Source organism: Tenrec ecaudatus, chromosome 16 (assembly GCF_050624435.1).
Source record: "Tenrec ecaudatus isolate mTenEca1 chromosome 16, mTenEca1.hap1, whole genome shotgun sequence".
NCBI classification, from domain to species: domain Eukaryota; kingdom Metazoa; phylum Chordata; class Mammalia; order Afrosoricida; family Tenrecidae; genus Tenrec; species Tenrec ecaudatus.
In genome coordinates this window covers 102,505,552-102,519,698 of record NC_134545.1, presented here as the reverse complement: position 1 = coordinate 102,519,698, position 14,147 = coordinate 102,505,552, and the positions used below count along the sequence as shown (strand labels likewise).

Below are 14,147 nucleotides of genomic sequence, written 5' to 3'. Positions count from 1 at the left end.
GAGGACTCAGCCAGTAGGAGACACCATCATCTTGGCAGTTGACTGTCCACCAATTAGCTCTGGTGCAATGACTGCTTATTCCTTCCACTTTCTATGGATGCCTCCTCCGTTGTGCAATATTTAGCCCTTAGAATCCTTCAACACTGAAACTTGGGGCTTGAGTTGCTTCTTCCATTCGTTCAGTGTGAAAAATGCTCAGTGTGTTCTACCTTTCTGGTTCCTAACTCCAGGTCTTCGCACATCCCAGTGTAATACTTCGCTGTCTCAAGCTGCCCTTAGGAATCTTCAGTTCAACTGTTTTATTTAATGATTCCTCCCAGTTATTTTAGCTACTCTATGCTCAAGAGCAAGTTTTAGAGTTTCTTCCAACATCCATTTGGGTGTCTTCTTTATTTCCTTTATTTTTAATGGCGTTTTCCTTTCTTTGGGTACAATCTTCTTGATATCATCCAACCACTCCTCAGTTTTTGGTCATTAATGTGCAGGGCATCAAATCTGTTCTTGAGTATTCTCTAAATTCAGCTGGGTTGGATATACACAAGGTGGTATCTAGTTAGGTACTGTCAAGTCGGCTGTGCCGCAGTGACCCTGTGCACAGCAGAAGGAAAGACTGTCCAGTCCAGTGCTATCCCTACCGTCATTACTAAGCGTGAGTCTGTTATGTTAGCAACTGTGTACCTGTGGCTATCAGTTTGCTGTATAGTGGTACCTTGGGTGTTGCTGTGATGCTGGAAGCTCTCTCACCTGTATTTTAAACACCAGCAGGTTCACCCCAAGTAAATAGGTTTCATCGGACCAGTTGTTAAAATGGCACTTGTAATCAGGGTTCTCGCTAAGGTGAGGGGTGCCCATAGTAATAACGCTCATTCCGTCCATAGGGATAAGGAATTAGACAGAATTATGCTTGTTTTATTTATTTATTTGTTTGTTTCATAAAACTCATTATACTTTGGATGAAATACTACATTTTTATTCCCTTGAGTTTGTTACTTCAGTAAACAAACATATAACAGTAACAACAGAGGGGGACATGCCGTCACTCACTCCAGTTCTGTTGTGCCCCAAATTCCCACAAGCTATTGTGAATGAATTACACAATTCCTGAAAGTGCTCAAAGAGCTAAAAGTATTGGTCACAACAATCACTCTAGGTTCAGCAGAAACTGAAAGGGATGTTTCAAAGATGAAGCTAATATATTTAGAGAAGTCAACTGACGGTTTCTAATGTATCAAACACAATGACTATTGTCTGATTGGCCCGCCTCTAGAGGAATGAGAGCCTACTCCTACAGTGAAAAGATGGTTAAGGATAAATCACACAGCCAATGAGGCTTGGATAAAAGCGAAGAATATTGCAAGTGAGGACACCAATCAAGAAGCAATATGGAAATATCATCAATAACATTTTTATTGGTTTTGTAAAGTATTATTTAACATTTTCAATAATATTTTAAAACTTTCTTATATAATCTAGTTTTGTGTATCTCTTTTATAGTTGTGTTTTAATTATTAACTGTATGAAATAATAAACTCTTTCCATATATCTTATTTTATACTTAAAATAGTCATTAGGGCAATGTGGCAGTTACGTAATCTGTCAACATAAGCGAAGGGGTGGAGTCTACCCTGTCAACCAGGTCATAGCCAATGGTCCCTCTGTGTGGGCATGGCCTTCTCCTGAGGATTCTGGGAACTCCTGTCTTACTTGCTGGAGGCAGGACACTTACTCTCCCTGGGAGACATTCCTGTTGACAAGTCACATGGAGCTACACTAGTGGAGCCAGAGTCCTGGAGCTGGAGGAGCCACATGGAGACCCACACCAGCGCTGAGATACTTCCACTGTCACTGGATCCACAAGACTTTCCACCCACTGGCCTGTGATCTTCCCATATTCGGCATCATTGTTGCATGAGCCCGAAGAGGAATTTATAGACTGGCATAGGACATATGGGCTAGTAGCATACTCATGGACTTGATCTGGACTAGACTGGGATGTTTTTTCAATATACAATTGCTCTTTTATATAAAACTCTTTCTTATATACATATGAGTGTCTGTGAATTTGTATCTCTAGTCAACTCTGACTAACACAGGCACCGAACGGGTTGTTAAATTATTTGACTCACACCACTGGGCAAAAGATGAGTCAAATCATCCAATCTGAGGTTATTAAACTTTCCCAAGCCTTGGTATCTCTTGGGGGTGATGCATTAAGAAACAGGACTTGCTTAAAAGTGTTGTGAGGAAACTAAACGTGTGACGGCATTGGACCCATCATAAATCAGAAATTACTGTTGACTCCTTTCATCAGTCAGAGTGACCCTAAAGGGGAAAAGTAACCAAATCCTTCTAGCCACCCTCTTCGCCTCTCCCACCACCTTCCACAATCACAGACTTCATCTACTTCCAGAGCATCTTCTTTCTCGGTGAAGCCTTTCTTGAACTCTTTTTCTTTTTTTTAAATTGGTCAGGACCATCTTTTATTCATCAAGCAGATGTACAAGCATAACAGTACCTCACATTTTTTCTTTTCTTTTTAAATAATTAATCATTTTACTGGGGGAGGGGGTGCTCACAAATCTTATAACAATCCATCATTCAATGATATTAAGCACAGAACTCTCTTTTTCTAACCTGTCAGAGCACCCAACCTGGCCTTCTGTTTCATTCATCTAACCGGCTGTCCCAGCACTGTGAGCCTGCTGACATTGCAAACTACTCTGCGGACGTACTTATTCCTCAATGTACTTTGGAGAAGCACTCGGAAAATGTTCTTACTTCTCCCAACAACTCCGTGAGGAAGGTATTCATATCATCCCTGCTTGACCATACAGAAAACCAAGGCCATAACTTCCGTTTTCAAAAGTGAACCCACTTAAAAAAACTCAAATGCCAAATACTGTTAGTGAGCCAATTCCACCACAAAATGACCTTACTAGGCAGAGTAGAACTGGCCCTGGGGGTTTTGAGGCTGTGAATCATAATGGACACAGAAAGCCTCTTCTGTCTCCTTTGGAGCGGCTGGTGGTTTCAAACCGCTGGTCTTGTGGTTACCAGCCCATTGTGAAACTCACTGTACCATCAGGTTCCTGAGTCCATTCCAGAAGATGTTAACCCGTATGCAGGTGATTTGAGACACGGAGTCCGTCCTTTGGGGATGGACTGACTGGTGTTTGACATCTGAGACAAGGCAGTTGGTCTGTTTTCCAACAATGAGGCCAGGGCTGGATGCTAAATCTGCGTGGGAAGAGCTTATTTTAAAGTATGAGGGGGCTTCAAAGGCTCTATGACCTCTTCATTCCATTTTCCCGCCAGTCTTTGAAGCCCCCTCAGACCAGGCTCACCACTGAGCAGCTCATTTATTAGTTAACTGAAATGGCATGAAAAAATTTTTTTGCGTTAATAAACATACTTTATTTAAACAAATCCTCCTGTAGGAAATAAAGAAGCATTGCTTTTGCTTGGCTGTGTAACTGGACATGTCGAACGTTATCTGTGCAGATCACCACCAGCCCCTCTTTGGAACACTGGTATTGCCACATCGCAGCTCCCCAAAGGTTCTGACCACCTCAGAATTCTGTGTCTCCTTTGGCTTGCTTCCCTCTTCACTCTACCCAGGCTTTGTTAATGGTTTCCCTCATATCATCATCTCCATCTTCATAACTTTTCTTTAGGACATTCATTCATCCCTCCCTTGGATCTGTTTCCCTGTCGTGGGAAGGCTTTTCTTTTTCCTTGCATTCTTTCTCACCCGGAGGCAGACAGTCCCACCGCATGCTTTCAGCCTTCTTTCTGCACGTGATAAGGACTGTACCATCTGCACGTTTTTGGAACTGCCTCCACAGAGATGAGTTTCAAGAGGTTGTTCACGATCGTGGAGTAATTCTTCCCTTTCAGGTCCTTTCCTAGAAGATCCAATGACCTCTCTGGGAAATGCACCTGCACATTCTCGGTGGGCACGTGATGGACCCAGTTAAGGTGATGTAGAATTTCACAAACTTATTTGACGGATCCCATCCTCTTCCAAAGCAGAAGCCACAGTAGGGCAGGTCAGACCAAAGCCCGCACAGTAGTAGCTTAGGGGAGGAGACAGGAAAGAACGCAGGCAGCCCCGGTACAGGCCGCAGGACCCACAGCCCGCCCCGAAATGGCATGAATTATTTAGTGTATTTGAGGGGGAAAAACAGAGGTCCGACCAGAGAGGCGTTTTGCAGAAATGGTGGAAACACTAACCCACACCCAATCAAAGCCAGTGATTCCTGCTTGGCCACCTCCCCAGGCCTTTCTTGGCTGCCCTCCTTACGAAAGCCATTCGCCAGCATTTCTTCCGGGTGCTGCTGGGTGGTTAGTAATAGATGCCAAACGGCTAGCACCACTCAGGGACTTCTAAGCCACAAATATATAAAGTCTCAATAAAACAAACACTGCCAGCCAGTCGATTCCGACTCATAGCGACCCAATAGGCCACGGTAGACCTGCCCCTGGGGATTTCGGAGGCTGTAACTCCTTATGGGAGTAGGAAGCCTCATCTTTCTCCCACAGAGCGGCTAGTGGTTTCGAACCGACTTCATAGCCTAACGTGTAACCCATCACACCACTATCAGCAGCAGATATGGTCCAATCTAGATTCCCACCTGGATTTTTTGGTCGAAGCGCCAAAGAAGAAGACAGGGAGTACTTTCCCAAAGCAATCAACCCCGCAGAAGCCATTGCGGGACTTGTCCTCCAGGGTTGTGCCCTGGAACCCCAAAAGACGGGAAGTCGGTGGAGCTACAGACAGACCCCGCCCCTGACCACTGGCCACGCCCCTGGCCGCTGGCCACGCCCCGTCCCCTTCGCCCGCCACGCGCTAGCTCCGCGGACTGAAGATGGCGGCCGCCGCGGGAAGGTTACTCAGGTCCTCGGTGAGTGGCTGTCGGCGGGGGACAGGTGTGGGGACCCCGCCGTGGCTCTGGGCACGTGCCTTCCGGACGTGTCCCGCTCTCCCGCGGCCTCGGAGACATGCACCCGTCTCAAGGGGTCAGCGGCTAACAGGCCTCCGGGGAGGGCACCCTTGCGCCTGCGCAGACGACCCTTGCCGACCCCCACTTGCCCTCCGCGCTGTCCCTCCGCAGCCGCTCGCCCTAGAGTCGCCGATCGCCGACCCCTGGTCCCCCGTCCGCTCAAGCACCTGGCCCTGGAGGTGGGCGCCTGGGCTCCCGGGCCCGGATCTGTAGCTGGCTGTGGCCTTGGACGGTGACTTCGCCTTTCGGAACCTCAGTTTACTTTCCATATAAGTTGTAAAGAACGATGCCCAGTGCGGGATTGCCGCTTAAGTAGACGGAGACATGCAGAGTAAAGTAACGGAGACGCGGTTGCCCGTCCCCACCCCCACCCCACCCCACCCGGATCCTCTCAGGCTGGCGTAGCTGTTGTTTCTCGGCTTATCTCGGGCAAAGCTTGCCACCCCGACCCCTTTGTTGCGGTGGGTTTCTGCACAGATCCGTTCTCCTCCGTGAGTCACGTTGGATGTGGAAGTTGAACAAACGCTTCCCTTGAGCCCAATGCAAGCTTGCCCAAAGGCTGAACTTTGCCCCGAGAGTTTGCTTGTGCTTGGGGCTAGACCTCCTCTTTGCTGGGTAAACAGACGAGAACATGCCCAGCCGATAGTACTGGTAAAAGGCAGAAATGCACTGGGTCTGCCAGCTGCCCCCACACCCCACCCCCACGTTTATTTCAGACCCTGTCGTTTTGGTCTTGAGCCCCTCTGCCCTGCATTCAGGGAGCAGAAGGAAGCAGCACACGTGAAGAACAGAGAGAGACGCTCTGTACTTGGGGGGTGGTATTTGGTTCTAGGACAGCTAAGGACACCGTGCGCATTAGCAATACCCTTTGAAACCAACAACGTCCACCCCCCACTACCCCCCCCCCCCCCACAGACACACACCCAGCCCAGAAACATTTCCTAAAAGAAATTGGTTCTCTTCCCAGGTGGCCCGACATGTCAGTGCCATCCCATGGGGCTTGTCTGCCTCCACAGCCTGTAGGCCCACCACCTCGGGAAGAAAGTTTTTGACAAATGTGTTGTGCACTGAGTCCCTGCAAGCAAGATGCGCCTTCAGCACCAGTAAGTAGTTCCATGTCTTAGTTGACCCCTCTGGTCAGGGAAACATGAAATCATCATCATCTCTGGACCAGGGGGGGAGCCTGACTGCTTAGGCCTACCTGGGGAGCTTTTGTAGAATATAGCAGAACCCCAGTGTCACCAGCAAATGGGATTGTGGGGGTGAGATCTGGCATTTGTTTTGTTCTGTGTTTTCCTACAGCTACCTGGGGCCCAGAGTGCTGTGTGCACGTCACGTTCTCTTGTTGGTTTGCCGGACCTTTCTGGGTCCTCTGGGCAGGAACAGTGGTTAAGTGCTTGGCTGCTAACCAGTAAGTTGGCAGTTCAAACTCACCCAGTGGCTCCACGGGAGAAAAGCCCAGCAATCTGCTTCCTTCCCGCTGACAGCCTGGAATAAACCCTGTGGGGCAGTTCCCTGTCCATGGGGCCACCGTGGGTTGAAAACCAACTTGGTGACACCTACCACCACCACATTAAGGGGCCTGCGTGGATCTGAACTTGATACGTGTGTAAGGGTGTCTAATACCCGAGTGTGCTGAGCAGCACCCCTAAAGGGGGTTAGTCACAGTCCCTGGCTGCAGACGACCCTGAGGAGCCCGACGGCCCTAGTGGGACCCACTCTGCTATATTGGGGATTGTAGCTGTATCTTGTGATGTCCATGCCCATCTTTTAGGACATGGCCTCTGCTGCCATCTGGTTCTGATCAGGACTCCTGTTTGAAAATGACTCCTTTTCATTGATCCTGCCTTTGAGGAAGTCCGCATTTACAATGTAACTGTTTAGCCCCAGGTTGTGGAAGCTAAAAAGTGTCCAGTTTTTGCTCCCTCAAAACTCTAAAGGCTTCCAGGTCCAGCCAGACCTTGTTTCCGCTCACCATGCTTTGATGAGGTTCACATGAGGTGTACTTTGTTTTTCAACAAAATGGAAGGTTTGTGGCGACCCTGCACTGAACAAGCATGCCGGGGCCACTTTCCCAGCAGCATGAACTCACTTTGTATCTCTAGTGCCGGGATTGTTGCCAAAGGTAGTTCAGACTCTTTACAATGTTACCATTACACACCTAATAGATGCAGGACAGTGTAAACATATGTTTCCTCTACACTGAGAAACCAGAAAACGTGTGTGACTTGTTTGAGTGCCCTGGTCTGGAACCCAAACTGCTCAGATCTCCGAGGTCTACCCTGTTTGTGTTCCAGGCCGTCCCACCACTGAAACCGGGCATTGTGACACTGGGACCCTTTGTGCCACAGTCCCAGGCAGACACAAGTTCTCTCCAGTTTTGCTTCATTCTTCATCGCTTTCTCTCATCTTCTCGGCCACACCCAAACCTTTGCCCCCCCCTCACAGAGATAACAGGAATCGCCTCCCCCATCAGGCACACCACCCCTCTGGGACCTCTGGCTCCCCTGCCAGCCTAATCTGCTGAAACACAGCTGTCTTGTATTGGCTTCCCCTTTAAGCCCCTCCCTGGTACTTGGGGCCCTCTCAGCATGGCCTTGGCCCTGTCCTTGCCTGCTTTCCAATCCTGCAGCTGGGCCCACCACACTGCTTCCCTCAAACCTTGCCATGAACTGCACACAGCTGCCCTGCTTGTACTCCCGGGGCCACTTGCCCTGCCCGCCCTGGCCCCGGCAAACCTGTGCCACATTCAGAATCTCTCCCAGACCTCCCTGCCCCTTCCCTACCGTGTTCCGCCTCGCTCATTTTAGTTTCGGTGTTACTTGAATGAAATCGGTATGCATTCTAGCACTGTGGACAGGAAGCGATTACTGACTATCAAGGATGTGCAATTGAGGTCTGAGCCATTTGACTTGATTTATGTTGTGTGCTGACAAGTCAGTTCTGAATCACAGTGACCCTGGAGGACTGGGTAGAACTGCCCCGGTGCGTTTCCAAGGCTGTCCTTATGGAAGCAGACTGCCCAGCTTTCTCAACTCGGAGCCACTGGTGGGTTTGAACCCACAGCCAACCACTGAACACACTATAGCCCAGGGCCCCTGTTAATCACGGATACTCATGAGTGATGGTGCGGGGTTTAAGTAGAACCAGATGGGCTTTGGATTCCGCACGTGGTGATCGGTGCCCGGATGTGGCTTTTGCAGGCTCCTCGTACCTCGCCCCTGCCGTCACGCAGCACGCCCCCTATTTTAAGGGGACAGCCGTCGTCGGCGGAGAGTTCAAAGAGTTGAGCCTCGATGACTTTAGGGGAAAATACTTGGTGCTTTTCTTCTATCCTCTGGACTTGTAAGTGTTGCTGCTCCATCATCGCTCTGCGTCCAAGCACACCCCTGCTTCCTGCTGGGACCACCTGCCTCTGCTTGGAGGGGTACTCCTGTCCAGGGAGGGTTCTTACAACCCTTCACCACTGGTGACTGGCCTTGTGGACTGGCCACAGGTGGCCTCAGTATCTCACTCACAAGTGGTAAAGGTAGGGGGTGGAACTATTCACCTTTCACTGATTGGGTTCGAATCTGGCTGCCTCTGATGAGGCTCCCACACATTAGCCTAAGGGAAGTTTTCCCTGGTCTCAGAGGAAATTGAGAAAAGAATATAAAGATGGTGGCTTTTTTTTAGGGGTGGGGGGAATTTTTTCCTCTCGAATTTACATTTATGTAAATTTTCCTTTAGTCTTAGAATCTGTGTACTTCCCCTCCCTCATTGATAGAGTCTTAGGTGAAAAGGGAATGGAAAACACACTGCCATCCAGTCATTTCTGGCTCATAAACCACCTGCTATGGGTTTCAGAGACTGTAAATCCTTCCGGGGGTAAAAGCCCCGTCTCCCTCAGAGCAGCTGGTGGCTTTGAGCTACTGACCTTATGGCTAGCACCCAACTCATAAGCCACCAGGGCTCCCCGTTAATGGAAAGAGTCCTTTTCCCCCAGGGTGAAACTAGCCCTCCACTGGAGGGCGGGCGTTGGCATCCTGCTGCTCATGGAGCTAGCTTTTGACCACCTTCTGTGCCTGTCTTAAGTCGTTTTTTGTTGTTTTTTTAATTGTCACTTCAAAAGTCTCTTGATAAGAATGTCTGCCCTTTTTTCTCCAGCACCTTTGTGTGCCCCACAGAAATCGTTGCGTTCAGTGACAAAGCCAACGAATTTCACGATGTCAACTGTGAGGTGGTGGCTGTCTCGGTGGATTCGCACTTTAGCCACCTCGCCTGGATCAACACCCCCCGGAAGGTACGACATCGCCCTTTACTGTCGCCCTTTGCTGTCTGCTCCCCGAGACGAGAGTGGAGCCGGTAGCCGTTGCTTCTCAGGACACTCTGGCCATGGAGAGCCCACAGGGGAACCTCCTGTATTCCACATGCTGCCTCAATTAGGGGGCGGGTAGGTGGGGTGCTAGGTGCTCTCACCCCTGTGTTCTGCCTAGTTACGATATTCTTCCCTAAAAACATTCTTCTGACACTCAAAATGACTAACCACGCTGCTGGACTCTCGTTTGATTATTCAAAGGGCCTTGGGTTACTCTTCAGTTTCTGTGCTTGAGAATCAGTCCTTAAAAGGCTCTAGACTGGTGGACGGACAACAGAAAAGTGGGTGAAGGGAGACGTCAGTGTAAGACATGACAAAACAATAATAATTTACAAATTATCAAGGGTTCATGAGAGAGGGGGGCGGGGAGGGAGGGGAAAAATGAGCTGATACCAAGGACTCAAGTAGAAAGCAAATGTTTTGAGAATGATGAGGGCAACAAATGTGCCTGGCCAAAAAAAAAAAAAAAAAGGCTCAGTGGTTCTCAACCTTCCTAATGCCATGACCCTTTCATACAGTACCTCATGTTGTGGTGACCCCCCCCCCAACCATAAAATTAATTTTATTTCTACTTCATAACTGTAAGTTTGCACTGTTATGAATTGGGTGACCCCTGTGAAAGGGTCGTGTGACCCCCAAAGGTGTTGCGACCCACAGGTTGAGAACCGCTGCTCTAGAATTGGAACAGAAAGGTCATGGTGTCTTTGGGTCCTGTGGAGTCACTCCTACTCAGAGCTGCCCTGTGGACCATAGCACCCAGCCCGGTGGTGACAAACCCATTGTCTTCCAGGCAAGTCCCACCCATAGCTGTCCTGTGGGAGACAGCATGAAACACTCAGTCCTGTAGGAAACCCACTGCCATCAAGTCAATTCCAACCCATAGCAGCCCTGTCTAGGGATCCTTAGGCTTTGTAAATCTTTATAGGGGTAGATAACTTCATTTTTCTCCCAAGGAGCCGCTGGTGGAGTTGAACCACTGACCCTGTGGTTAGCAGCCCAACAGTGTCACTGGGGCCCCTCCCTGTAGTCTAGCTGCCTCTGCCCGCTCTCTAGCTGTGAGCTGGGGCCAGTTAGAGAGCCTCATCTTGCTTATCTGTGAAAAAATGGAAACAATACAGCTGTATCTGTGGCTAGGTGGCTGCCCAGACAGAATGAGACCACAGAAAGAGCTCAGCACATTGCCCAACCCGTTGTCCAGTTGTGACCAATGGCCACTGTTGGGGTCTTGAACATTGTATTTCGTGGCCAGGGAAGTGAAGCCATGTGGTGTAACCAGCGGCCTCTTTGCATTCCGTTAGAACGGCGGTCTGGGCCACATGAATATCCCGCTCCTGTCGGATTTAACAAAGCAGATTTCCCGGGACTATGGCGTGCTCTTAGAAAGCCCCGGCCTGGCCCTGAGGTAAGAGCCACTTGATGTGGACCTTCAAGCTGGTTTCCATGTTGAGCATCATTCCTACTTCCTAAGGAATTTATACGGGCTTTGGGAAATCATTTAAAAAACCTTCATTGTAATCTCCTTCGAGGGTAACCAGACTTCCTGAAATGCTTCTGGCGGTGGCCCTTCCACCACCCGGCTCTGTCTCCTTGCTGGCGCTCCTCCCTCCCTCCCCCACCCACCCACAGTCTTGACTGTGAACCGCTCTGCCCACAGCAAGGCCATCAGACCAGGGGGGATGGAGCCCCGGATCAAGCCGACAGACCTGGGGTAGATTTTTCAAAACAAAACCGCTGCGTAGTAGATGGGTGTATGAGCAAGTTATGTGACCGCTTTGAGGGTCTCCTCCCTCCCACCCTGCCTCATTTTCCCACAGCTAAAGCAAGGTCCGATTGTGAGGGTCCTGAGGCCTGCTGGCTTATTAGCTCCCCTACCCCAATGTCACTTCTGTCCCCACGCCCTCCTGTGCTAACCCTTCATTCCACTGAGTATGACGTATGTCGAGTCTTCAGCAGCCTCATGTCCAATTACAGCCTTCCAAGGGTGCTCAGAACCCAGCCCTCAGAGCTGGCAGCTTCTTGGCCACTGAGGGAGGAGGAGGAGGAGGAGGAAGGGCCAGCTGGGTTGGCTTCCCAGGTTTGCAGGGACTGATGGAGTAAGCCAGCTTACCTGATCTTTCTTGTGGGGCAGCACTGGCTACGCTGTTCTTGGCTTCCACCTGGAATTTAGGTGCTGGGGAGGGCCTTAGAACAAGGGTCTTTTGACTCCAAGGAACTGGCAGGATTCCTTTGATCCACTGACAGCAGAGAAAAGACACCAGTGCTGGCCCCTTCTCCTGGGAGGTCACCCTCCATACCTATTTCAGGGTGTTAGGGTTGACCAGGGGGCAAGGCTGCCTGGCTTATAAGAGAAGGCTTGCCTTCTGCCTGTGGCTACTTCTGTGTGATGGAGGCTCAGGGCCGGGCCCTGCCCCAGGAGCAGGCACCAGGGCTGATCAGTGCCAAAAGCATGGACCTCCAAGTGCTGGGCCCAGGGAGGGAAGGGGAAACTCCTGCTTTCCTGGTGAAAGTTTTCCAACTTTGCCTGTTCCATGGCTAATTAGCACCGGTGTGCCCACACTGCCTTAACTTCTGGTTAACTGTATTTGCATCCCTCCCCAGATGTACGTGTGTTACGTGGTCACCTCCTTGTGTGGCTGCTGGGTGCTGAGATGAAGGGGTGTGGTTTCTCTGTAGAGCTCTGCTCTGCTGAGGGTTAAGGCCAGTACATTCTTTCTGCAGAGATTTCTCCCATGGGATTTCACCTCATTCACCAAGAATTCACTCCGTTAGTAAATATTTGTTGAAGGCAGATAAAACACAGCTCTGTGGCCAGGCTTGGTGGTGATTGCTGAAAGAATGTTTCCCAGATCACTAGTGACCCAGGAGGTCCTCGCTCTCCCTAGTTCAGTGACTCGTAGAATACTCACCCGATTTTCGGCGCCCAGTTGGTAATTGGTGAACAGGACATGTCGGGCTGCATTTTTTCCCCATGGTGTAGCTCTAGAAAGCACCCTGACCGGGAAGGCATCCCTCTTTACACAGACCACTGCTGCTGAGTCAATCTGACTCAGAGCAACTTCTAGGACAGAACAGAGCTACTGTCCCACAGGCCTTCCCAGGCTCTTTACAGTCATCTGGATGGAAGCAGACTGCTGACATCAGAGCCTGGTAGTGGGTTCAAACCCATTAGCCTTCAGTGAGCAGCCAGGCTGCTTAACTGCTGCATCCCCAGGGCTCCTAAGCCTGGTGTGTGGCCCTTGAAACCTTATAGCTGCCGTACTAAGGAGGCTGCTGGAAAAGGCTAACAGAGACTCAATTCTGATGTCAGGGGTCTCTTCATCATCGACCCCAATGGAATCATCAAGCACTTGAGTGTCAATGACCTCCCAGTGGGCCGGAGCGTGGAAGAGACCCTTCGCCTGGTGAAGGCCTTCCAGTTTGTGGAGGCCCATGGAGAAGTCTGCCCAGCCAACTGGACGCCCGACTCGCCAACGGTAGGCTCGGTGTCCAGAAACCATGGGCTCGAGGGTTCATAGGCGGCTAGCCTGGAGTGCCTGCACCACAGCCCTTCCTTGAAGCAAGATGCAGATGGGGTGGCGCTGGGTGGGACAGGCATGGCTGCTAGGATGCTTGGGGTGGGAGGTTTACTCAGAACTTTCATCCATATATTTTCTAAGGAAGCAGACCTGTAACTGTAACTTAAAAAGTCAACAGCTGCTTGACATAATGGATGGATGGATGGCTTGTGATAAAAGTTGTACAGGCCCCCAAGAAAATGATAATAAAAAAAGTCAACAGCTACCCAATTTTTTCTCTCTTCAGATCAAGCCCAGCCCGAATGCTTCCAAAGAATACTTTGAGAAGGTCAACCAGTAGGTCCTCCCCAGTGCAACTGTAGCGCCAGCGAAGAGCCACTTGCCAGAGTCCTCATTAGCATTTCAGAGATGATTGTTCATAGACAGCGGATCAAGAAAAGGATTCACTACGCTACAAATTTTGTTTTCCCAGCATTGGCTAAAGCATCTTAAATACGGCTAGTTGTGAACGTAAGGAGTCCTGTTTGTATTGTCTTGATGGCTTGCTAGAGTGTCTGCCTCCCCTTCTTGCATCATGTTTTCAATGGGAAAAGGACACGCTCTGCCGGCTTACTCCAACCTTGGTGCAGACACCCACAGTGAGCAGAGCAACTAGCTTCTGATCAAGGTTCAGAAATTGTCTTCGGGAATTTCTTTGTATCAAACCCCACCTTCTTTTTAAGCAGCAAAGATCACAGCTTTCGGAGGTTAGCATCGGCGATCTTTAGCCCTCTTATCGGATGTGTCTGTATGTGTTGGGAACCAATGTCAATCGTGTTCTGAAGAAACCCTTCTGGTGACTTCACTGATCCTGCACAATTCCCACCCCTGGATCATGTTCACATGATGATTTCACTTACTTTATTCATGAGTTGATGTTGATTGGGAGGCTATTTATTATGTCCACAGATTGCATTTTGAAATCATTGTACTTGTTCGCTCCCTTGACGTGTTGAATGTGGAGTATAATAAAAATAAACATTTAAAAAATATTAAGCCTTTTAAAATTAATCATTCTTTTGGGGGCTCTTACAAATCTTATAACAATCCACCATTCAGTTGTATTAAGCACACTTGTACATATGTTGCCATCAACATTTCCAAAATATTTTTCTACTTCAACCCTTGGTATCAGCTCCTCTTTTTACCCACCATCATGAGTCCTTGATCAATGATATATTATTGTTATACTATGTCTTACATCGTAGTATTAGGTGTTTGACAGCAGTTATT

General features: G+C 49.4%; 1 protein-coding gene across 1 annotated transcript; it reads left to right on the top strand.

Moving 5' to 3' along the window:
• Positions 1-4,796: 4,796 nt before the first annotated feature.
• Positions 4,797-13,901, top strand: PRDX3 (peroxiredoxin 3). The gene is made up of 7 exons (XM_075534053.1): positions 4,797-4,904; positions 5,971-6,106; positions 8,207-8,348; positions 9,150-9,285; positions 10,659-10,762; positions 12,668-12,833; positions 13,162-13,901. Exons 1-7 carry the CDS (start codon positions 4,869-4,871, stop codon positions 13,213-13,215), a joined length of 774 nt encoding a protein of 257 aa, XP_075390168.1. The 5' UTR covers positions 4,797-4,868; the 3' UTR covers positions 13,216-13,901.
• The last annotated feature ends 246 nt before the right edge of the window (positions 13,902-14,147 follow it).

Bases quoted from the DNA above. Each gene is read 5' to 3' on its own strand.
- PRDX3 (XM_075534053.1), top strand. From the start codon at position 4,869: ATGGCGGCCGCCGCGGGAAGGTTACTCAGGTCCTCG. The intron at 6,107-8,206 runs GTAAGTAGTTCC...TGGCTTTTGCAG, and splicing joins AAGATGCGCCTTCAGCACCA to GCTCCTCGTACCTCGCCCCT. The intron at 9,286-10,658 runs GTACGACATCGC...GCATTCCGTTAG, and splicing joins GGATCAACACCCCCCGGAAG to AACGGCGGTCTGGGCCACAT.